Source organism: Pan paniscus, chromosome 23 (genome assembly GCF_029289425.2).
Source record: "Pan paniscus chromosome 23, NHGRI_mPanPan1-v2.0_pri, whole genome shotgun sequence".
NCBI lineage: Eukaryota > Metazoa > Chordata > Mammalia > Primates > Hominidae > Pan > Pan paniscus.
The window spans coordinates 38,443,189-38,468,455 of NC_085927.1; the positions used below are offsets into that span (position 1 = coordinate 38,443,189).

At 39.4% G+C, this 25,267-nt stretch overlaps 1 protein-coding gene across 4 annotated transcripts in view; it reads right to left on the bottom strand.

Moving 5' to 3' along the window:
- Window positions 1-25,267, bottom strand: part of TTC28 (tetratricopeptide repeat domain 28) — a 704,109-nt gene that overhangs the window by 469,019 nt on the left and 209,823 nt on the right. Inside the window, exon 1 of one of the 4 annotated variants that reach the window (XM_057301024.2) lies at window positions 1,327-14,262. The exons of 2 other annotated variants lie outside the window; for them this stretch is intronic. In XM_057301024.2, coding sequence (XP_057157007.1) covers window positions 1,327-1,353 — 27 coding nt within the window. In that variant the 5' untranslated portion in view covers window positions 1,354-14,262. Of the gene's footprint in view, window positions 1-1,326; window positions 14,263-25,267 lie in introns of those variants that run through there. One more of the 4 variants, XM_008973577.4, reaches the window with a different exon arrangement.

The window sequence follows — 25,267 nt, forward strand, 5'->3', positions numbered from 1 at the left end:
ACAAAATGCCATCAATTAGATATCAAAGAAAACCTTTCAATTCACCAGGCTATGCTAAGGCAGGGTTTGTTAGATTCTCTAGCAATAAAACAAATGCACAATATCTTCTCATGCACCTCACACATGATTTCTATTTCAGTTCTGATATAAAACACGGTATCACACATCGTGCCACAAAGAAAAGAGTCAGTTTAGCTAGTTCAAGTAAAAACCAGGCAGCGGCTAACAGAGACAGGTCAAGGCTGGGGAGGACCACAGCACATTCAGTTTGCTATGTTTTCCTTCAGAAGAATGTCAATAAAAACCACGGCCAAATGAGGTATTTGAAGTTAAAAAAAAAAAAAAAAAGTCCTGTTATGCAGTGAACAACCGGGTTCGCCTAACAGTTAGGGGCAGTCAGACAAGTTGGCAAAAAGGAGCCCTAGCCAAATGTACAGCGGCCAACAACTTGAAGAAAGCTGTCTTTCTCCCTCGACGTCCTAGGGTAGGGACCAGTCCCACATTTAGAAACGTTATTTCTGGGACCAATAGCAATTTATTTTGATAGAACCGCTGGATTTTTTTTTTCTTGAGTTCTCAACAAAGGAGCCATATTAGGAAATAATCTCGCAAAAAGCAAAGTGCCCCCTCCCCCTTTTCCCCATGATCGATTCACACACGCTGGTGCACGCTGACACGCACAGACACACGCCCGTGCACAATGGCCAGCGCAGGCAATCGCACGGGCCCACGAGGCCTCAGGAGCCCCGCAGGCTGAAGGCCCGGCTATGGCCAGCCCCAGGCGCTCAGGCAGGAGGCCTCTCGGCCCGCCGCCCCGGAACCAGCTGCTGGGCTGGTGTGCTGGGGCTGCTCGCCCCCCAGCGGGGCCCTGGGGAAACGGCTGCCAGCCGCTCAGAGCCTTTTAACCCCTTGGGGAAATAGGTGTTATAACACCACCTGCGGGGCCTGTGTCAGGGGTGCAGCCTCAAATCCACTCCCGCCCCACGCCCCGCCATGGGGCAACACCTAGTAGGTCTTGGCTGGCTCCTGCAAAGCTAATCGTGTCGTTGTCTGCACAGGACTTCTAAAGCAAACGGGTGCTTCCGAGCTGTCACCCCTGGGGCTCCAGGCATATCACGAAGGAAAAACTTAAAGGGCAGTGGATGCAGACCAGATTTGGTAACTCGTCCCTAAGGGACTGATGCAAGTCCCAAAGGAACCAGGGCTGTTTGGACCAGCTGGCCCAGCAAACTACGGAAGGGGTGGAGAGACCTGAAGGTAACCGCCCCGTGTTACCCTTCCCCGGGTCGGGCTTTGGGGCCCCGTTCCCCTCTCCAGGACACTTACCTTCTTCCGGGGCTGCCATTTCATCATATTTGTAAAGCCGATACGTGGAACATCAAGATGTTGGCTGGGGGCTGGGGGCAGATGCAGGGCAGCGACGACTGCAAGTCATGCTGCCTCCCTCCCACCCCCTAATTCTTTCCCATATTCACTGCGAAGGGAAAAGCCCCAGGAGAGTCCAGTCTTTTCGCCTTCAGTTCAATGAAAAGTATCCCCAAACCACGAACACACTTCCCACCAGGCTAGGAAGTCCCAGCAGCCACCGGCGTACTCCTGCCAGAGCGGGGCATTTTCCCGGCCGGCGCCTGCAAAAGGAGCCTGTAGCAGGGGGTCTCCAAGCTGGCTGCAGAGACCCTCCCTCAGAGAAGAGACTGAGAACGCGAGCTGCTACAGAATCCCAGCCGGGCTTCTGCCATCCAAACCCCTTTTGGCGAATTCTCCTCTTCTCAAAAAAGATCAGACAAGCAATCAAACCCTCACGCGCAGCCTGGAGCAATTCCCACAATTCTGGGTGTATTTCTCGTTTGTAAAATTTAGCAAAGAAAATTCCAAAGATCTGTAATCAGAGCTTCTTTACGCTGTTTTCGCTTCCTTCTTGGATAACTTGGGAAAAGGATCTGCCCTTCTCGAAATGCCTACCTTCCCTGAACACTGTAAATAGGAAAACTTGGTTTGTGTGTTTAGATTTTTTTTTTTTTTTAATTCCCAAGAACCTTAGTGGGGAAAGGCTGGAAGGAAATCCTGCAAGAACCCAACTCCACAGCTCAGTCTGCACTAATGACTTCCTTCCCTTCAGTGTGAGCACAGCCAGCCCAGCTTCAGCCACACAGAGCAAACGGTTTCTGGGTCTTAGTGCCACGACATCTGCTCCAACACAAAAAGTAAAGCATGCAGTTTCAGAGGCACCCAACGGCTCCTACGGAATCAAAGCCAAAAACACCTAAGTGGTCAGGAAATCATTTCAAAAGACATATTTAGACTTGTAAGGCAGTTATATCTAGAGGAAAAAAAAGGAAAAGGAAAGTACTCTAGGCCAAAATCTTAATTTCTGATTTGAAGAAAAAAGATTTGAAGTATCTGACAGAATAAAATATTTTAATCAAGAATTTTACCCCCAATGAACTTTAATAGATTCCATTTCCTTCTCTAAATTTAGCACTAATTTCATTACTATAAAAAATATTTCTATGGGGATTGAGTTTCATTCATCTTCTGTGAAATCATTCCATCCTATTTAAGGAGATACATCTACAAATATAAAAATATTATATAATTCTACTATTTATCATCCAACATGTCTGTCAACTCCTAAACCACCATAAAGCTGTTTTGATAGCTGGGAATATAACGGGTAAACTACTAGAATACCAACTGATATGCATAATAATAGTAACTGATGTACCAATGTTCCAACAATGTTTAACTTATTACCCTCAGACTTCTGTATGCATTCCCAGGATTAGCTAATGTGGGAGATTATATGCAGATTGATCACTAACTATATCAGTATAAGTAAGTCATTAAAACACCCAAAACAATTAGTTAACTCAAAGGGACTGCTTTTGAGTTCTTTTCCAAGCCTGAGAATCTGAAATTCAATAGAGGGCATTATCTTTATAATAATAATATTAACAATTTTAGCTGAATGAACAGGTACTATTTATTGAGCCACTAGTCTATGCTAGAACCTATGCCTACATTCATTATCTCACAGCCCTGCAAGGAAGGTCTTACAGTTCCATTTTCCAGACACTGAGATTCAGAGTGCTCATTTACTCAACCAAGACCACACATGTAGAGCATAGTGGGGCTAGAATTCAGACCCACAATGACCCTACTAGAGCTTATGCCTTTTCTAGGACATGCATCATAGCTACATGCGAACTTCCCGTCTCAAAAAACTTAATAAGTACTACTGACTTAAGCACCTATTATTTCACTGCCAGTCCCTGTTCCAAGTACTAGAAATATGAGTAAGATGTTGTCCCTGCTCTTGAGAAGATTACATAACTGCAGGCGGCAGTCACAAGTAACTCCAATACTCTGTATATATTTGACATATCAAAATCATTCTGGACAACTTTACTTGGATATGCTACTAGCACAGAAAGCTCAATAAATTTTAAACCAAATTCATCAATCTACTCCAAAATCGGCTTCTCTTCCCAACTTTCCTTTCTCTATCTACAACACCATTATTATTCCAGGATCACAAACTAAAACCTAAACATCATTCCTTATGTGTAATCTATCACCAAGTCCTCTCTTTTTTCTTAGACATCACAAATTCTTACTGCTGACATCTGAAGCCAGAGCCTCACAAAACAAACATACATTAAGAATCAACTAGATACAAAGCATCACATAGGATAGAAAGGTATAAGACTAAGTCCTTATGCTGGAGAAAGTTACAAAGAAGTTAGGACAGAACCAAAAACCTATAAGAAGACAACCAGGCACTCACTGTTTAGTCACTTGAGCAACAAATGAATTAGGTGGTCAATAATTTCAGGTTCTCCAGGAATTACCAAGGATAAATCATCAAAAACTGGGATGGTCAAGGAAGATTTCACAAAGAAACTTGAAGTAAAAATTCAGAGGAGACACAGCTTAGTCTGGAGCCAAAAGCCAAGGTTCTTACCATGGACTGTAATGCCCTTCAAGATCTGGACCCCTCCACCTTTCTGAGCTCACCTTTTACCCTTTTCCTATTCCCTTACTCAGCACCTGCCATACTGCCCTCTCACTGTCCCCAGAACATGCCAACCATACACTTGTGCTCTCTGCCTGGATTACTCTTCCTCCAGATGCCCTCTTGGCTGCCTCCCTAAGTCCCTTCAGGAGTCTATTCAGATATATCATATAGAAAGGCTGTCTCTCACAATCTCACCTAAGATAATATACACTATGACTCTCACACTGTTCCTTTCTACCCTACTTACCCTGTTACATTTTCCTTCATAGCCCTGATGACATATATATCTATATACACACACACACACATATGTATTTCTAAAATGTTCATTCACACCACAAGAACATAAATTCCAAGGGAGCAGGGACTTGACTGTTATAATACCAACACCCAGTGAACAGTGTCTGACACACAGCAGGCAATCAATCAATATTTGTTGAATAAAACAATAAAAGAAATAGAAACAAGATAATGAAGAGAATAGTGTCAGCAAAGGAGGCAGACATATTTAAGATGTGTTCAAAATACAAAATAAAAATACCGAGCCGGTATCTAAAATACAAGTATGGGAATGTTAGAGGCAGGGACTTTGTCTTGTTCAACTTTGTAATCCCTACTGCCTAGAACAGTGCCTGGAACAGATACTGGAACAAATACTCAATATTTTTTTAAGGCAAAAGAATGAATGGGGTGTGGGAGTGGGAGGATGGAGAATGAATAGTGAATAAATTCCATTCCATTCCATATAAAGATACTTTGGCAAGGTATGTTGGAACCAAATGGCTGGGAATGCTGACTGTAAGGCGATATAGTTTGAATGTTTATCCCCTCCAAATCTCATGTTGAAATATAATCCCCAATGTCGGAGGTGGGGCCTGGTGGGAGGTTCGGATCATGGGGCTGGATCCCTCATGAATGGTTTGGTGCTGTCCTCACTCGGAGTTCACTTGAGAGCTGGTTGTTTAAAACAGTGAAGCACCCCACCATCATCCCCCCATCTTGTTCCCGCTCTTGCCATGTGATGCACCATCTCCCCTTTTGCCTTGGGCCATGACTGTAAACTTCCTGAGGCCCTCACCAGAAGCAGATGTTGGTGCCATGCTTCCTGTATAGCCTGCAGAACCATAAGCCAATTAAACCTCTTTTCTTTATAAATTACCCAGTCTCAGGTAATTTACAGCAATAAACAGTCCTGTATAGCAATGCAAAAACAGACTAACAGATAAGGCAAAGAAATTTGGACTTTATCCTGTAGGATGCAGAGCACTGAAGCTATAAACAGTAGGAAAAGGGTAGAGTTGAAACTGCATTTTTAAGCAATCTAATATATAACAAAATATTAACTATGATTTTATAGAGCTGTTTTTTCTGAAAACTCTGTGCCTGATTAAAATGCTTATTATGACCACTTGACAGAAAACACAACTGAAGTTCAGAGTACCTAAGTAACCTGTGCAATGCCACAGAGCCAGTCAATGGCAGCAGAAGAGCTAGAATCCAGGGTTCTTTCTTATAAACCACTGTCTGGGTGATGGGGCTAGGAACCTACAGTTGCTTTAAGAGTTAAGAGAGACATTTCTACTTTCTTTACTTCTGACTTGCTATATAACAAAAGTTTTCAGAAAGGGAAGGCAAATAACATAAATAAGTGAAACAGAGACAGGTTAAAAAAAAAAAGGGAATTGTGAGGATTGTAAACCTAAAGATACATGAATCATGTTAAAAGGGGCAACTGCTAAGCAACTCAATTGATGTCCTTTAGAAATATCAATTCAGCAATATCAGATCCTCTAAATTTTCATGAGAAGCTAAAAATTTCCTAACTTTTAACTGTTTGCTCAAAAATTCTAAAGCATCCTAACAGGCCAAACAAAACCTGCCTATAGGGCTAAATTCCATCTGCAAGTCCTAATTTGTGACTGCTGATTTAAACCACTCAAGGCTTCAGTTTCTCATACGTAAATTAAGAGACCCAGTATTTCCTAATCTGTTGGGGTGGTTTTTCTGAACGCATCTGTGAATCCATATGCATACCACACATGGTCTGTAGACTGAAGTCTCAGTCTTAGGCTCAGATGTTGCTGGACTTAATAAAGTTATTTAAACTGGGGGTGGGAATACAGAATCTGAGAACAGTAAACTGTATCAAGAAGGGAGAAAATATATTTATGTTTCTGTAGAAATAATTAATCTAAAACTTCAAAGTGATACAAGGCTTTAAACTGGTTTTCAATTTTTTAGGTATATTTCCTTTGGGTCGCTTATTTGTGATCTGTATAGCACTTGTTTCCCTGCTGTCTGGCTTTCGTTTAATAGGTACCACTCGACAGAGGACTATTACCTAAAGCCTTTAAATACCCACACCATCTTAAATCACCTTATTTTTTCTTCTTTCTTTCGCTTACTCCAAATTGAACCTGTATTTACACCTGAAATATTTACAGAATTACTATTATATCAATATTTTTTCATTAGGAATGATTTATATAGAGCTACTAAGCCAGCATAGTTCAGAATGTTAAAATTTAACATTATTGTTTCAAAGATCCAGCATCAAATAGTAATTACACATTTTCCCAGGTCTGTAGGTATTTTTATGTCTCCTTCATTTTTTAACATAGCACTTTGCAGATCACTTCTCTAAATGCAAATACTGAAGAACGGTCAATTAAAATAGTATTTTACTCAATAACCACTTGCCTATTCAAATCTGAACAAAAGCAAGAAAGAGAAAATGAAGAAAACACATCTTTTTCCATTGTAAATTTCTTCAAGATTTCCTAAGGAATGATGTATCTGACATTGATCAAAGGATAAATGCCTGAAAAGGCTAGCCTCATACTTACTTATATTTATTGTGTTTTAGGAGTAGAAATTTGAAAAATTTGTTCAAATTTTGAACCAATTCAAAATTTGTTCAAAAATTAACATATTTGAAAAATATGTTAATTTTCCTACAGACCTCTAAATTGTGTTCAAGTATCTAAGGAGGTGTTAGAAAAATAAAGGGACAAAGGTAGAAGTGTATTTGACACCACAAAAATGTTGCCTCATTAGTGACATTTCACACAGTTGGGTAATCCGAGAATCTCAAGGCCTCACTTTGCTAGAAAAGAAATTAAAATAACTTGTTGCAGGAAGAATTCTGCCACACAGCCCAGGTGATGCAGGACCATGCTCCCATTCCCCTAGCAGAAAACTGCCACAGATCACTCCACAACATTCAAAGCAGATCACCTCTGACCTTACCCATCTCACTTCCTTCCACTATCAGGCAGCTCCAGAAAGGCTGAAGTTCCACCCTTTAAATACAACACATTTACTGAGTACTCATTATGTACAAGGGAGTGTTGTAGACACTGTGAGAAAACAAAAATGAACCAGATGATTTTGCCCTTGAGGAGGCAGGAGTCTGGTGGAGGTCAAAAGAGAAGACAGGTACACAACTAATAAAAATAATAATAACAATAGCAGCTAACACTGACTGATCTTGCTATTTATCTGACTCTTAAGAGCCCAACTCTTAGCCAAAGCTAAGTGCTAGAAGAACAAGAATAATTAGTGGCATATTCTCTCATTAAGTCTAAGGAAGCCCTAAAGAGTAATTAGGTCTGACTGTAGTAACTGAGAACGGTTTCACAGGAGAGGTGGCACAGCATTCTCTCAACAAGTAGGGAGCACAGCATGAGCCAAATCATGGAGGTATAAAAGCGTGAGCTACATTAGCAAGCATCTAATAGATCTGAAATCTATAATGCAAGCCAAGCTGTAATGACCTGTGGAAGGCTGTGAATGCTATTCTCTTAACAGTACAATAATAGCTATCATTTATTGAGTATGTACCAAGCATTGAAATATTTTAACATTTTTTATTTCATTCAGATAACATCTTCCTAACACTGTTATGTAGAGGAACTATTATTATGCCCATTTTATAGGAGAGGAAGCTAAGGCTAAAGAATTAAGCAAATTCCCAACGTATCATGGCTAGAAAGTAGAAGAAAGGAAATTCAAGTCAGTCAGATCCAAAGCCTTGCTTTTAACTTCTGACTTAGAATACAATGATGAGCCAGAACAAGATTTTAATTAAGGTATTGACAAATCTATTTGAGTTTTATGCTGATAATTCTGCAAGTATTGTGGAGGATGGAAAGAATAGGAAAACAACAAAGACAGGAAGGCCAAATAAGTTTCTGTTGCAACAGAACAATAAGGAATGAAGAGGCCTTGAATTAGGGCAGCAGAAACAGAAAAAGGACCTTTCTGAGAGACATTTCACAAGTCAAACAGGTCCTAAGAGCCTGTTTCATGAAAGGAACTAAGAAGGATTTAAAGGTGATCCCCAAATGTTTCACCATCCGTTAGAAAAAGAGACACTCCACTAATTGAAGTATAGATCACAGAAAAAAATGTTGGATACTGAATTCTGTTTAAGACTTGTAGGATCTAAGGTACTTAGAGGCACAGGGATGTGAAGTTAAGTAGGTGGAGATATGATTACAGTTAAGGATATATATTGATGTAGATATTGATATAGATATGGATAAACAGAGCTATAAAGAGATGGGGGGTCATTGACATGATGATGATGACATATATATATAAAGCCTTAGGTTAAAAAAATTCTTCCAGTGATGAAGTCTGGAGCAAGAAGAATTTTAAAAGGAGAGAAAAAGAGAGATCATAAAATTGAGTCTTGAGCAATACCATACTTCTAAACACAACCGACTTCACTGCTCGGATGGAATGTGAGACTTAACCAGTTTCCTGAGGCAGCAATTTTTATTTGGCCAATAATGCCTGCTTCAAACCCTAGATCCACCACTTACTAGCTGTGTGCTCTTTTGTTACTTCATTTTCCTGTACCTCAATTTCTAACTCTGTACATGGACATAATAATAACACCTACCTATGATTTTTGAGATTAAATTATATATGTAATTATCCACACACAAGCACACACACAATATATCCCATACGTATGATAATCCTATATGTTTAGTATTGTTACTCTACTTGTTTTACTACGCTAACTCTGAACTTTTTTCCTCTTTCATCATCACACCATAGACTTTTTACAAATTATAAGGGCTGCAAAGTACCAGAAATAATGCTCATGTGTTTCAGTGGTATAATCATTTTTCTAATGGGACTTCTGTTTCTGTCTACGACACAACAACTGGGACTAGGCTTACTCTCCTAACATAACTAAAAAACTGGATAAAATAAAGGAAAAATACTGCTTTCCAAATGTTTCAGACAATAGGCAGCACAGTACTATGAACCTTAAGATAAGCAAAACGAATGACATGAGCCCTATGATCACTCTGGCTTTCTGCTTGGAGGCACTTTCCAGACTACAGGGCAGGAAAGGGATCCCAAACAGAGCACGAGGATCTTGCTGAGTTGAGAAAACAGAGATCAGTGTTTAAGGAGGATAAAGTAGCTAGAACATTCAGAGTACAGAATTGGAGCGGGCTACACAGACATGGAGCTCCAGAAATCAGCACAGGAGTCCTCTTAAGTTTTGGCCGAACACTAAGTTGCCAAAATATGGTGAAACTCCACAAGGCAAAGTGGGAGCCATAAGCTGAACAACTGCCAGAGCTCATCAGGACTGCAAGACTTCCAAGTGCCAACCAGACAGAGTGACGGGATATCATTGAATACCTGGGACATTCAGTAGAGACCTCAGAAAGGTCATGTCTTCGCAGAAGGGGTAAACTAGCCCAGACTAAAGTGTACTCTTAACTCAGTCTAACAAAGCTTACAAATCAACCTTAAAAAGTGCAACACTCTTTGAAGGAAAACAACAAAATCCAGCACTAAATGAAAATGTCCAGCATTCAGTCATTTTCCAGTGATGCTTATGAAAGAACACAGGTGTTAGCCTGAAAATACAGTAAGTCTTCACTTAATGTCATAGATAGGTTTTTGGAACTGCAACTTTAAGGAGAACAACATACAGCAGGTCCTCAAATAACATCTTTTATTCAACATCATTTTTATAATGTTAACGAGAAAAAGAAATTTGTTTCATTATACATTAGTTCACTAAAAGTCACAGTTTCCATGAACCTATCAACAATGTTAAGTGAGGATTTTCCGTACTTACTTGTTATCTCTTTGGCAGGCAGTTAGTCTTCATCATAACAATGCTATGACTATGTCATAAATTTTCTTATATAAATCAGGTTAATGGATTGTAATACCTTTGGCTACAATCTTTTCTCTACCAGGTGGCCACAGCTATAGTGCATGTGTAATTTTGCTATTATATAATTAATTGGGGGAAATTTCAGTATGTCATACTTAATTAAAACTTATCTGGAATAGATTCAGTGGTCACATATTTGGGCCAGAATATACAGCTTTGAAGTTATTAACTTTCCCAAAGAAACCCTGATTATTCAGTGGTAGTGACTGTGTGTATGTGTGTATGTGTGTGTGTGTTTTAAATATGTACATTTCATTAAAGAAAGATGCTTGAAGTGGGGGCTTATTGACTTGTGTGTTTTTAACCAAAAGAGGCTGGCCAGGCGCGATGGCTCACGCCTGTAATCCCAGCACTTTGGGAGGCCAAGGTGGGCAGATCACAAGGTCAGGAGATCCAGACCATCCTGGCTAACATGGTGAAACCCCATCTCTACTAAAAATACAAACAAATTAGCTGGGCGTGGTGGCATGCACCTGTAGTCCCAGCTACCCAGGAGGCCGAGGCAGGAGAATCACTTGAACCCAGGAGGCAGAGGTTTCAGTGAGCCGAGATTGTGCCACTGCACTCCAGCCTGGGCAACAGAGCGAGATTCCATCTCAAAAAAAAAAGAGGCTATATTTCTCTGGCTATGGTGAAAGAGACATAGGGAAAGTGGGTCTTTTCTTAATCCTCGAGGAGAAAACAGATCATAGGAAAAGAAAGTCAATAAGGATAAAATATTCTTGAAGTGCATCTGGAGGCCCTCTAATAACTTGTTGCTTAACTCTACACTTATGAATTCATAAGCAATCAAGTGTATTATATTCACAGAGCTAAAATATGGACATGGCATGAGAGAATAACCATAGTCATTTTGTGGGGGAATGGGACAGGGGCGGTTAGGGAGGTACTTTTAACAGTTGTTAAAATGCCTAGCATTGGAATTGCCATACTCTGTTTTGGGGAACTTCTCGATTATCTGAGTCATGGTGGAATATAAAGAATATCTCATGACAGCAACCAAAAAGTTCAGATAATTACTTTCCCCTACCGTCTGAGTTAGGATGAAGACACAATACCTAGCCCCAGTTCTTTACCAGAACATTGAATGTAAAGCAAGTGACACAAGGAATAGTGGCAGAGAGAACTTGCTCTGGAAGTAGCCACAGCAACATCCAGTTTCTAGGGTCACCAGTGCGAGAGGATCTCATGGGGTATCCTATATCCAGCTCCAACAGTGATGACTCAAGTTCTGGTAGCCAGGGTACAACAGTTCCTGTATACAGTTATGGATGAGATCCAGGTACCTGTTTTCCCTTGGATTCTGCCCATTATCTAAACCTGATTTGCCAGCCACCTTAATGATTCTATGAGCCACTCAACATCTTTTCAATAAAGTCTCCTTTCAACAAAAACAGTCACAGTTGCTTTCTGTTACTTGTAACTCAGAACTCTGACTGACTAGCAAGACACATTAGATTTTGTTTATATTAAAACACAAATTTTTCTTGCATGAACATATCCACAGGTCTTCTGCCCTCTATTCTGTCTATAATTATTCCTCAAAGACCTCAGCCAGTCTCAAACTGCTAACTACCATCTCTTAATTCATGACTCCCATATTTATGCCTCAAAAACCCACTTCTCTACTGAGCGCCAGACTTGTAACTGCCTACCCAACATCTCCTCTAAGATGTCTAACACACATCTCAGACTTACACAGCCAACAAATCTGGTCCTTCTTCAATTTTATTTTATCTCAGTTAATGGCATCTCTATTCATCCAGCAGCTCAGGCCAAAAACTTTATAGTCCCCTTTGATTCCTCTCCTTTCCTGGCCTCAACATCCAGTCCACTAACAAGTCCTCAGCTCTCTCCCAACAAAATCTAATCCAAATCTTGCCACTTTATCATCATCTCTACCCTTTCTCTTTAGCAACAGATGCCATCAACATCATCTGGTCTACTACAATATCTTCCGCTCTGCCTCTTGTGACCCAGTCTCTTAGTGAAGCCAGAATGATCTTTCTATAAATTGGGTTGTACATTTCCCCCTGCTTAAAGACCCGCTTAAGGCTTCCCTTTGCACAAAATATAAAATCCAAAGGCTTTAACATGGCCTACAAGGTCATACATGATCTAGCCTCTACTTTTCACCCTCATTTTTTACCATACCTTCCCTTAACTGTGCTGCAGCTATACCTGCCTTCTTATGCTTCCTTTATGACCTTGTTAATTGCAGTTATGTCTACCTGGAATATTCTTCCTGAGGGATAGGTATTTCCTTTTCCACATTCAAGTTTCTTGTCAAATAGCAAGTTCCCAGAGAGGCTATCCCTGACCAAAATTAACCCGCCCCCCCCTACTCCAAATGATTACATACTCTATTACTTTAGTTTGTCTTCTTCAAACCACTTATTACAATTTGAAATTACATTATTTCTCATTTAACCTCTGTGCATCCAATAGCTTATAAGCTCTATGTAGTGCTATCTGCATTTGTTATCCAATCCTTAAAACATTTCCTAGCATATTAGGTACTCATTAAATATTTATTAAACAAATAAATATAATGTTGGTTATATGATAAAACTAAATATATAGAATTTCCTTTTGCAATAAAATGTTCAGCATGGCATTTATTCACTTGTCAAGGGATGCCTGTAAATACCTTCATTCTTGAAAGATATACTCTCCCAAGGAATACAAAAAGAGGTCATTCCCCTTAAGACAGTTTTACACCCAGGAGTAAGTCAGAAGATACTTAACTGAAAGAAATACGTTTCTGAAAAGTAAGCAGTAATTATTCTGGAAATAATTATTGCCCAATAATGTCTTTTATTGCAAGAACTCCAATAGTGTCACTTTCTGTCTTCATTTACACTGATGAGAATCTTGTATAATCCAAAGATGGGTAGATAAAATGATCTTTAGATAGTTTAACAAATAAATTTAACACACTTTGAAATTTTTAGATGAAGTACAAATCACTTGTCAAAAGTACAATCTTATTTGTCAAAACATGAAAATGAAAAAAAGAGAAGACACAGAAATAACAAGCTCAGAGCTGCCAAACTGACAGGCAGCCTTAAGTGAGATAGTCAAAACATACATATGCTAATTTTTAAAGTGCTGTCTATCTGGCCACCCATATGAAAACATGAGAAAGCTTTTTCTTCGTATTTCCAAAGTATATAAATGGGTCAGAGAGTGGACACTCTGATTACCACATTAAGCAAGAGAAATTAAGAGTATAAAGAATTTTCCATTTAAGTTCTGAGTGCATATATAAGAAAACTATTAACTGAATTTCATGGGAGGTAATTCAGAAGATCCAACCCCCACAAAAATATTCATACCACCTATAACATCTAACACAATCACTGGCAGTGTTCTGGGTATAGAACACAGTGCAAGAGATAACTTTCCATGTTAGCAGCTGAGGTTAGGTACATATCATAAATGGCAAAAATCACACTTCCAAAACACTACTGAAATTGAGTTAAAGATTTAAATAAAATGTACAGATATTATTTCTAATTATTTTCCTTCTTCATTTAATATAATAAAAGGTTTTCTTATTAACATTTCTCCTAAGCAGTCCTCCCTCTTGCAACACTACTGATTCTAAACAAAAGAGCATCATGGCCAGGTGTGGTGGCTCATGTCTGTAATCCCAGCCCTTTGGGATGCCGAGGTGGGTGGATCACCTGAGGTCAGGAGTTCAAGACCAGCCTGGCCAACATAGTGAAATTCCATCTCCCTAAAAATACAAAAATTGGCCAGGCGTGGCCTGTGCATGTCTGTAATCCTAGCTACTTGGAAGGCTGAGGCAGGAGAATCACCTGAACCCAGGAGGCAGAGGCTGCAGTGAGACAAGATTGCACCACTGCACTCAAGCCTGGGTGACAAAGTGAGACTCTTTCCCAAAAAAAAAAAAAAAAAAAAAAAATTAGCATTTCCTTGAAATGTTCCCTTCATTGGGTTGATGAATTTGCCATCATATCTACACTTACGTCTCACCCACTTTCTAAGATGTGGAATTCAATCTAGTGATACAACTAACTTTTTGCTCAAATTTGCTTTGTAAAGAATGCTGGACCAAGTATTGTGGGTCATGCCTGTAATCCCAGCACTTTGGGAGGCTGAGGTGGGGGGATCACAAGGTCAGGAGTTGGAGACCAGCATGGCCAACAGAGTGAAACCCCATCTCTACTAAAAATACAATAAATTAGCTGGGTGTGGTGGTGGGCACCTGTAATCCCAGCTACTCGGGAGGCTGAGGCAGGAGAATCACTCGAACCTGGGAGGTGGAGGTTGCAGTGAGCCGAGATTGCACCACTACACTCCAGCCTGGGCGACAGTGTGAGACTCTGTCTCAGGAAAAAAAAAAAAAAAATGCTGGTATTTCTAGATTTGGATTCTGATATTCAGCCACTAAAAAAAAATGTGGCCATGTATAATCCAATCCCATTTATGTAAAATGTCCAGAATAGGAAAATCCATAAATACAGAAAGTAGATTAGTGGTCACTGGGGGATGGAGGCAATGAGGAGTGACTGTTAATGGATAAGAGGCTTCTTTTGGGGGGAGATGCAGATGTTCTAGAATTAGATAATGGTGATGGTTGCATAATTTTGTAAAAATACAAAAAAAGTGAATTGTAACTAAAATATACAAATATTATTCTTAATTATTATCCTTCTTCATTCAAAAGTGTGTATGTGGTCAGCTTTCCCCAATTCCTCCCCAAAAAAAAGGTTAATGTATAATTCTGTCTACTTAAAACTTTTTCTCTCATAATTTTTTTTTTTTCTTTGAGACGAAGTCTCACTCTGACTCTGGTTTGAAGTGCAGTGGCATGATCTCGGCTCACTGCAACCTCCACCCCCAGGATTCAAGCGATTCTCCTGCCTCAGCCTCCTGAGTAGCTGGGATTACAGGCGCATGCCACCAGGCCCAGCTAATTTTTGTATTTTTAGTAGAGACGGGGTTTCACGATGTTGGCCAGGATGGTCTCAATCTCTTGACCTCGTGATCTGCCCACCTCAGCCTCACAAAGTGCTGGGATTACAGGCATGCGCCACCGCACCCGGCCCATAAATTTTTAAAATATGTGTCATGAGCTACCACTTGTCTTCCATACTAGACAACAAAAATAAACAACTAGCAAACTAATGTCCGCATAAAAAGTTGAGAAAACAGTCTTAGTTGAATGGTTTATTTTATTTATGGGCATGTACTGATGCTATGAATTTATTATAAGTAAGACCATAGAATACATTTCTATAATTATCATTGTCTGTAGCTCATTTGTAAGACAAAATAAAATATGTCAGTATCTCACAGCACTCTATTCAGAACACCACGGCTCTTGCAGTGTCTTGTTTGGATACATTTGAGCCAATGAAATGGAACAAAGCTAATTAGGCCGAGTAAGATGAAACTAATCTTTTTCTTAATAACAGTATGTATTACACTAACCTAATATATCTCAGCTATGACCATGAACTGTTTAAAAAACATCAACAACCAGTGCATAAGCCTTTTCTCAATACCCTCAACCCAGGCCAAAAAAGTAGGTGCAAAGGTTGTTTCATATAATCCTCAACAATTTTAGCACCACCACTTCAAAGATAAAATTTTTAAAGTCTAATCTTAAAATACAATGACAACCCTATGTGTTAAAATCCGTTCCAACCTACAAGAAACCTAAAAAGAAAACCTCTGCTTTATGAAGCACGGTCATAGCTCATCGACAAGTAACAGTCACAACTTTTAGACTGTATCTGAAAATCCCAAACCCATGTTGTTTATATAGCAATTTCTAGCTTATCATAGTTATTTTTATGTATATGAAATTTAAAGTCTCACATAATAATCAAATCAAATAGTACCATACTGTTTTAATTATTGGTTTTTAAAATTATCCTTTATTGTGTGGTAGGATTAATCCCCTCTATCATTAGCTTTATTTTTTCAAAATAATCTTTCATATTTTTATCTATTCATTCTGCTACATAAATTTCAAATTAATCATGTCAACTTCCAAGAAAAAAATGTGATTTGATATTCTAATTAACATCGTATTGTCCAGAAATAGTCTTGGGCAGAATATATGTCCATTTATTCAATTCCCTTTTATAACTCTAAATGAAGTTTTGCCATTTTCATTATCTAAAATTATACGTGGTCTTTATTTAATTATTTTTAAGTAATTTTTGCGTATTATAAATGTGTATCTTTTTTCCATTTTATTTTCTAACTTAGAACGCTAAGTGAAATGCTGCTTATTTTATGGAACTCTTATTTTTTCTAAAATCTCAGTCAACTTATTTGGATTTACTAGTTATAAAATATGTTTGCTGTGTTTTTACCTTAATTTGATATGAAAATCTGTTTTAAAGTTTGACTTCAAAAAGCTTAGAGTACAATCCAAAATAATAACACAATACATTTAAATGAATATTAGAGCAACATCTGAGGATTTCTAGAGATACAAAAATAAAATAAAACAAATAAAGTAATAAATTCATCCAAACAGAAGTTCAAAACTTAAGAAAGTATATTTTACCTTGAAGGTAGTATGTACTTCATTTCAAATTTATATCTACAAACCACTCTGAAATGGGTCAATTTGAAAAATCCCAAATGTATCTAAGCCTACTTTTCAACAACTTCCTAGATAATCTCTCCTGAATTAAAGTTCTTAAACAAATCAGAATGTGGTAAAGACAAAAACATCTAAGATATGTTCCTGAATATGAGGTCTAATCTTTTTTAAAATTGGTTTCTGAAAGGTAATATAAAAATATTTACCAAAATAGACCGGGCACGGTGGCTCATGCCTGTAATCCCAGCACTTTGGGAGGCCGAGGTGGGTGGATCACGAGGTCAGGAGATGGAGACCATCCTGGCTAACACGGTGAAACCCCATCTCTACTAAAAATACAAAAAATTAGCCGGGCGTGGTGGCGGGCGCCTGTAGTCCCAGCTACTCGCGAGGCTGAGACAAGAGAATGGCTTGAACCCGGGAGGCAGAACTTGCAGTGAGCCAAGATCATGTCACTGCACTCCAGCCTGGGTGACAGAGCGAGACTCCATCTCAAAAAAAAAAAAAAATTTCAAAATAATAATACCAATATCAATGTGCTCTAGTTTTATCAGATCATGAATGCATCATGCATCTCAGTAAAGATTATTGAACATAACATCCAGAGCCCAAAATGTCTCCTAGCTGCAGGGGTGGGTGTGTGGGCGTGTGTGTGTTGACAGAGGGGTAATGGTAGTATTAAGTGTTTGAGTTTGAGAGTTTTTCATTCCTACTCCAAAGATCCTAATCTCCTTTTTTTCTAAAAGAAAGCCTGGGCCAGGCACAGTGGCTCATGCCTGTAATCCCAGCACTTTGGGAGGCTGAGGCAGGTGGATCGCTTGAGCTCAGGAGTTCGAGACCAGCCTGGGAAACATGGTGAAACCCAGTCTCTACCCAACAAAATACAAAAAATTACCCAGGCATGGTGGTGCACACCTGTGGTTCCAGATACTCAGGCTGCTGAAGTGGGAGGATCACTTGATCCCCAGAGGCAGAAGTTACTGTGAGCCAAGATGGCACGACTGCACTCCAGCCTGGGTGACAGAGTGAGACCCGGTTTCAAAGAAAAAAAAAATTAAAGAAAGAAAAAGAAGGCCTGAGGAAGGTGCATAGAAGCAGGCAGAAACTGCCTTGGTCTTCAACCCTTCAAAACAGAATCAAAGTGCCACCGACCCCCCTCCTTCAGGTCAAAGCCACCCACATCCCAAGACCAGTTCTTAATTTTCGCAGAAAGCATATATCAGCAGTCTGCTTTCTTTCTTGTTACTACTGTCACTCCACATTAACAATGCAGCTATCTTGCCTTTGTCCTCAGTCTTCTGGGCTGAGTCCTTACCCAAGTTTTTTTTATTCCTTGTCTCTGACTACCCAGAAATCGGAGTCAATGCCTGGCTCTTGCCTTCAAGAACACCTTGACAGCTGACCTAATATCTGGCTCTGATCTTTGGTATGTGTCTTGTCTCCTATTCTGGACTGTCCTCTGGTCTCAAACACTCCAGGGTTGGCTATAACTATCATTTCCAAGGTTGTGCTTTTAGGAAATGTTGGCTGTCCTGCGGAGAGAGAATGGGGAGCCAGGGAAACATATTCACTGAGAAAGTGCTAAATAAAAACAAATACATATACACTTAAAAATAGTTAAGATGGTAAATTTTATTTTACGTGTATTTTACCACAATATAAAATTTTCGGGAAAAAAATAATAGAAGTGAAACTCAGAGTCGACAGAACAGCTATTTGTCTATCTAGTTTTATCTAGGAGATACAACTAGGATTATCAGAACAAAAGTTGAATAAGCAAAAGAAGCCAGGTCAGACTCAAAGTATCTTAACATGAAGATTTTAATATCAGGATGTTTTGAGTCCAGAGATAAAGTCGTGGGTAAAGGTTGATTGTGGTGGGATGCTTTTTTTGTTTAACTAGTTTTGTAATTACAAAGTTAAAATATATTGTGGTAAAAATGCAAGGAGATAGAAGGATATAAAATAAAAATTAAAAGTCGTTCTTCCCATCACCACCAGTCTTACTCCTCTTTTTCATACACTCCCTAAACTTTTCTATGCGTGTACATTTTTTTCCAACTCACATGAGATAATACTTTATGTACAGACCTGCAACTTGCTTTTCTGCCCAAAAGAATATCTAGGACATCTCAGGAGCTAATATGTATGTATGTATGTATGTATGTATGTATGTATGTATGTACATACATATAATAGATGGATAGATGATTAATGGTAGATAGATAGATAGATAGATAGATAGATAGACAGACAGACAGACAGACAGACAGACAGGCAGGCAGGCAGGCAGGCAGATTGAGATGGGGTCTCACTTTGTCACCCAGGCTGCAGTGCAGTGGTGCAAACAGGGCTCCCTACAGCCTTGACCTCCTGGGCTCAAGCAATACTCCTGCCTCAGCCTCCTGAGTGGCTGGGACCACAGGTGTGCATCACCACACCTGACTAATTTGTAAGTTTTTTTGTAGAGACGGGTTTCGCCATGTTGCCCAGGCTGGTCTCAAACTCCTGGGCTCATACGCTCCTCCGACCTTGGCTTATCAAAATGCTGAGATTACAGGCATAAGCCACCACACCTGGCCTCCTATGATTTTAAGTAGCTGTATAATCTACAAAATACAATAACTTAATTGACCCACTAGTAGGATCTGTTTATCTACGGTCTGCCTCTGAAAAAATATCTGGCATATGCCCATGCTTGTTCCTCATTGTGGCCTTCTTGCTCATGGTCATTATTTCATTTTCTATATAGTTACCTTCTATTTTTCTAAAACTTTGTTAAAGGCAGAATGTCTATTGTTTCATCTTTATATTCCCAGTATGTGCAATGGTACATAGTAATACTAAATACTTGTTGAATGAATAACTATTGACCTACCCAAAGATAAATACCTAATAAGTGACAGAAATGCCATTATACCTCTCAGTCTAGCTCTCTCTTTCCATTAGACTGTATGGTCTTGTAGACTATCCTTAAAAACTGATCAACGTAACACCCTACTACATACAATATCAAACCCACAATTCTTTCTTCAGTTTTTTTTTTTTTCTTTTGAGACGAAGTCTCACTCTGCCGCCCAGGCTGGAGTATAGTGGTGTGATCTTGGCTCACTGTAGCATCTGCCTCCTGGGTTCAGGCAATTCTCCTGCCTCAGCCTCCCAAGTAGCTGGGATTACGGACACCTACCACCAGGCCCAGCTAATTCTTAATAGAGGCAGAGTTTCACCATGTTGGCCAGGCTCGTCTCGAACTCCTGACCTCAAGTAATCTGCCCACCTTGGCCTCCCAAAGTGCTGGGATTACAGGCATGAGCCACTGTGCTAGGCCTTCCTAAGTTTTTTGTTCCTCCATGATCTGGCCTATCCTCTCTCACCAATCCTGTCTTCCTTGACTTCAAAATAAGGCCACCTTACTCCATACATTGTGCTCTCTTCTCTGTCTTTCCCACCAGTCATGCTAACCCCCACCCAGGTCATAACTTAATCTGTTGCTCTATTCTGGAATTCCTTCCCTTCTCAGGTCCTTCCGTCCCAGTTACACCCATCATTCACCAACCAGCTTGTCTCAGAATCTTCTCTTCTCTAAACCCATGTCATAATTTTAGTATATATAGTCTGGTACTAGCTATTCTCTGATTGTTTCGTATTTGTTAGAATTTCCTCTCCTATTATCTTTTTAAGGTAGCAACTATATTTTAACAATAATAGCTACAATTTATTATGTGACTGTGATAGCTCATATTATTTGTTCAAAATATTCACTGCTTCTCTGTATCTAGCCCATTTAACCTCCCTTTGAGGTGAGTATACTTCCTGCTCCAGTGATGTCAGGCTTGGCCATGTGACTAGCTTTAGCCAATAGAATGTGAGTACAAGTGTTATATGCCACATCTGAACAGAATTTTAAGAGCCATAATGTGGTTCCATCATGCTTCTTTTCTCTCTGTCATGAGGCTGGGATCTCTCAGATAAGGGTGAGCCCAGTCTAGGTCCTAAAAGAAAGAAGTTGTGGAACAGGCCTACAATTGACCTACAGTCAATGTGAATAAGTAATGTGAGTGAGAACTAAACCTTTGTTCATTGAGATTTGGGGCTTGTTACCCAGAATAATGTAAGCAAATAACTTTCATCCTGTTGCTGCTTTCCCCATCCCCACCTTTCCAACCTATACAATAATAATAATGACAACAACCGCAACCTAAGAAATTTCAAGAAGTTACTTAGGAAGTTCTATGGCTTTCCTTACCTCAAGTCAAAGTGGGACTAGGGGCTTCCAAGAAAATTAGTAATAAAAATTGAGAATACCTGTAGTAAGAGAAGATTGGCATCTCATTCCCCATTTGAATTACGAGACCAGCTGTTCTCAAATTTTAGCATGCAACAGAATCACCTAGATGGCTTATTAGAACACAGATCATTAGGTCCCACTGGGCCCAAAAATTTTACACGTCTAACAAATTTCCAGGTGATACTAATATTCCAGTCTAGAGACCAGGCTTTGAGAAATACTAGGTTAGGCAATGAATATTTGATCTGCCATTATAACTTGAGAGAACTGGCAGAAAGAGGGACAACAGTACAATAGCTTAAATGCCCATAATTTGATACAGCAAAGATATGCAAATTTCCAAAACTTAGGCACCACAGATGGCTTGGGACATCTTCCTGGTATCCTACCCAAGAGGACTGCCAGAAGGCAAGGGGATTCCACAGAAGGAGGCTTTTGGCTGTGCCACTTGATGTGGATGCTGAAAGAAGTTGAAAGAAACAGAGCTGGAACTTACTATCTCACATTAAGAAATTGCAATGGTAGCGTGATGCCTCCAGCTTTGTTCTTTTGGCTTAGGATTGACTTGGCAATGCGGGCTCTTTTTTGGTTCCATATGAATTTTAAAGTAGTTTTTTCCATTGGTGGGACTGTAAACTAGTTCAACCATTGTGGAAGACAGTGTGGCGATTCCTCAGGTATCTAGAGCTAGAAATACCATTTGACCCAGCCATTGCATTACTGGGTATATACCCAAAGGATTATAAATCATGCTACTATAATGACACATGCACACATGTGTTTATTGCAGCACTACTCACAATAGCAAAGACTTGGAACCAATCCAAATGTCCAACAATGATAGACTGGATTAAGAAAATGTGGCATATATACACCATGGAATACTATGCAGCCATAAAAAAGGATGAGTCACGTCCTTTGTAGGGACAATGATGAAGCTGGAAACCATCATTCTCAGCAAACTATGGCAAGGACAAAAAACCAGACACCACATGTTCTCACTCATAGGTGGGTATTGAACAATGAGAACACTTGGACACAGGAAGGGGAACATCACACACCGGGGCCTGTTGTGGGGTAGGGGGAGGGGGAGGGATAGCATTGGGAGATATACCTAATGTAAATGACGAGTTAATGGGTGCAGCACACCAGCATGGCACATGTATACATATGTAACAAACCTGCACGTTGTGCACATGTACCCTAGAACTTAAAGTATAATTAAAACTATATATATATTAAAAAAATAAAAATTAAAATAAAAGAAATTGCAATGGGAAGCCACCTTAAAGGGTCCTCCAAAAAATTAATATACATGACCTCACAAGAGAACTATCATTTGGATACCTGCCAATGTCAACCCTTAAAAACTGCAACGACCAACAGTGAGTAAATTACAACAGCACCAGTAAGGTAAGAGACATTTAACCCTTTCCATCATCTTCCTTCACATACTAACACATTGGAAGAGCTAGAGACCCAGAAGAGAGGGGGAGGAGATGTTTACAAAAAAGTTCCCTCCTAATGAAGTCTGGGCCACTGTCTCTGGAGAAAAGGGAAAGAAGGACTTTGAACTGGATGTGATACTGGAGTTTTAAATTTAACCAGAATTAATTTTTAATACCAAAAGTATGCAGACAGTTATGGAATCTGGAATCTTCCCAGAAACAGGGACTTGGCAAAGCATGGTTGAAGGAAGTGTTTGTAGGAAAATTAAGTCATATATTTATATCCCCATAAGACTGGTGAGGAAGCATATGCATATTTACTGTATCAGTAGCTTCGTTTTCCTGATTACCTGCATATCTTTTATGATTTCTTGATTTTTATTTTTCAATTTTCTTTAGGAAAGGTTTTTTCTATCTATGAAAAAGACTAAATTAAGTGGTGATAAAATTCTATCTGTCTTCACTTCCTCACTTTGGAAGGAAAAAAAATCTTAAGAGCTGAATCTTCTTTAGAACAGAACTTAAAATGAAATATCCTCTTTCTCGCTCAGTATCAGGACTTGTATTTTATCTCTACTTTTTCTACTATCTCTTAAGTTTTTCCCTCTGTTATCACTTCATTTTCAATACTGGAAAAGATGATACTTACCCCACTGTTAATGCTCCCAGAATTTTTACATCTATCTAACTGAACTGCAGCATTCTTCACTGCTTTAATGTCCTCTTCCAGAACAGAAGGAAGCAATACTCCTTGAAAGCCATTTATATTAAGCCAGATTTCAACTCACAAAAGAACTTGAAATGACCTGATATTGTGGTCTTTTACAGACTTCACACCAGATGCTTTCCATTTTTATAGACTCCCCCAAAACTTCACTTTCTTACTGGATTTCTGTACCTCTGTGTGTCCAGTGATCATATATAACAAGCAGAACTATAAAACATCATAGATTTACATTTTCTGGTTACTAACTTAGGTTTACAAACTGGTTTGTCTCATTTGGTAGAAAAATATTTTCTTCAGCTAGCTTCCTAAAACACAATCAGGATAAATTCTGCATATAGGCAAACAGCCAGAGTACAATAAGTTAGACCTAGATAAGGAGAAGAGAACCAGAAGTTCAATTTTAATTTTTAAAAAATCTGAATTCCAAAAACAGTCAATTTCCCAACTTTATAGGAGGCACAAAATTATGCCTTATCCTGGGCTGGGCACGGTGGCTCACTCCTGTAATCCTAGCACTTTGGGAGGCCGAGGCAGGCGGATCACAAAGTTAGGAGTTCGGAACCAGCCTGACCAACAAGGTGAAACCCCATTTCTACTAAAAATACAAAAATTAGGCCGGCGTGGTGGTGCGTGCCTGTAATCCCAGCTACTCACGAGGCTGAAGCAGGAGAATCGCTTGAACCTAAGGAGTGGAAGTTGCAGTGAGCCTAGATGGTGCCACTGCACTCCAGCCTGGGCAACAAGAGCGAAACTCCGTCTCAAAAAAAAAAAAAATTATGCCTTATCCTGATTATATTACTCATGGTTAGATTTAGGTCCTAAATAATTCAAAGTAATAGTGGCTTAACATAAGGGAGACGTTTAATTTTCTCTGATATTATCAAAGACCAGACATCAGGAATCCAAGGTTGATATGCTATCTCAACTATCATCAAAGACCTGTTCCCCTATTCTCCTGCCCCATCTTCGACATATAACTTTCAATTACAGTCCAAGATAGCTGCTTAAGTACCAGCTGCCATATCCATATTCCAACCAGGAGGAAAGAGAAAGGAAGAAAGGCACATTCTTCCCTATAAAGATATGTCCAAGAAATTGCACTTGATACTTCTGCTTATATCCCACTGACCAGAATTTCATTTTATTCCTCTATACTAGCTGTAAAGTTGGAAAATGTAGCCTTTATTCTGTGTGGCCAAAGGTCTAGTTAATAACTACAGAGTTTATTGCTAAGGAAGAAATGGAAGTGATTATTGGGGGAACAGCTAGCAATTTCTGCCACAGTGATTATCACATTTTATTGTTTCTGAGCCCCAGGACTTAACTTGTTACCTCAGGCAAGTCAATTTACATTTTTCTCACAAAAGTCTCCCAATACTTCGCATGAAGAGCATCCACTAGAGAAATGCCAGAAAATACAGGATCATCCTGGGAATGCCAAGAAATTCTCAACATAGAGGCAGCAGTAAATTTACTAAGAATTTTAGGTAGCAGTTGAATAAAACAATGCTGAGTTGATGCTCTCTGTTTCCTCTTTCCCCTTGAGATCCTTCCTCTACATTGCAGGTACAGACAGCAAAAATTTCTATTACCTAGCATTAATACTATATAAGATATGGTATGCCAAACCACAGTAATAAATCTAAAGAAATCACACAGAGTACCAAGAATGCGAAATGTGACTTGGCACTAAGACTAGCAAAGAGCAGCACAGTGTGTGATTAATCCTGCATGGCCACATTTACATCTCTAATTTGCTCATATAAATGCATTAAGCCAGATGGTTTTAGAGACTAGCACTCACATATACTCGTGGGTCAACACCCGCGTCTTATGTACTTTATGGGTGCCCAGGCTTGGGCAATACCCACCCTTCACCCTTCACTACTTTCCTAGCATAAGCCCCCTTATTTTTCTCCACTTCCCATAATCAGTATTCTCACATTATATACATACACACACACACACACACACACA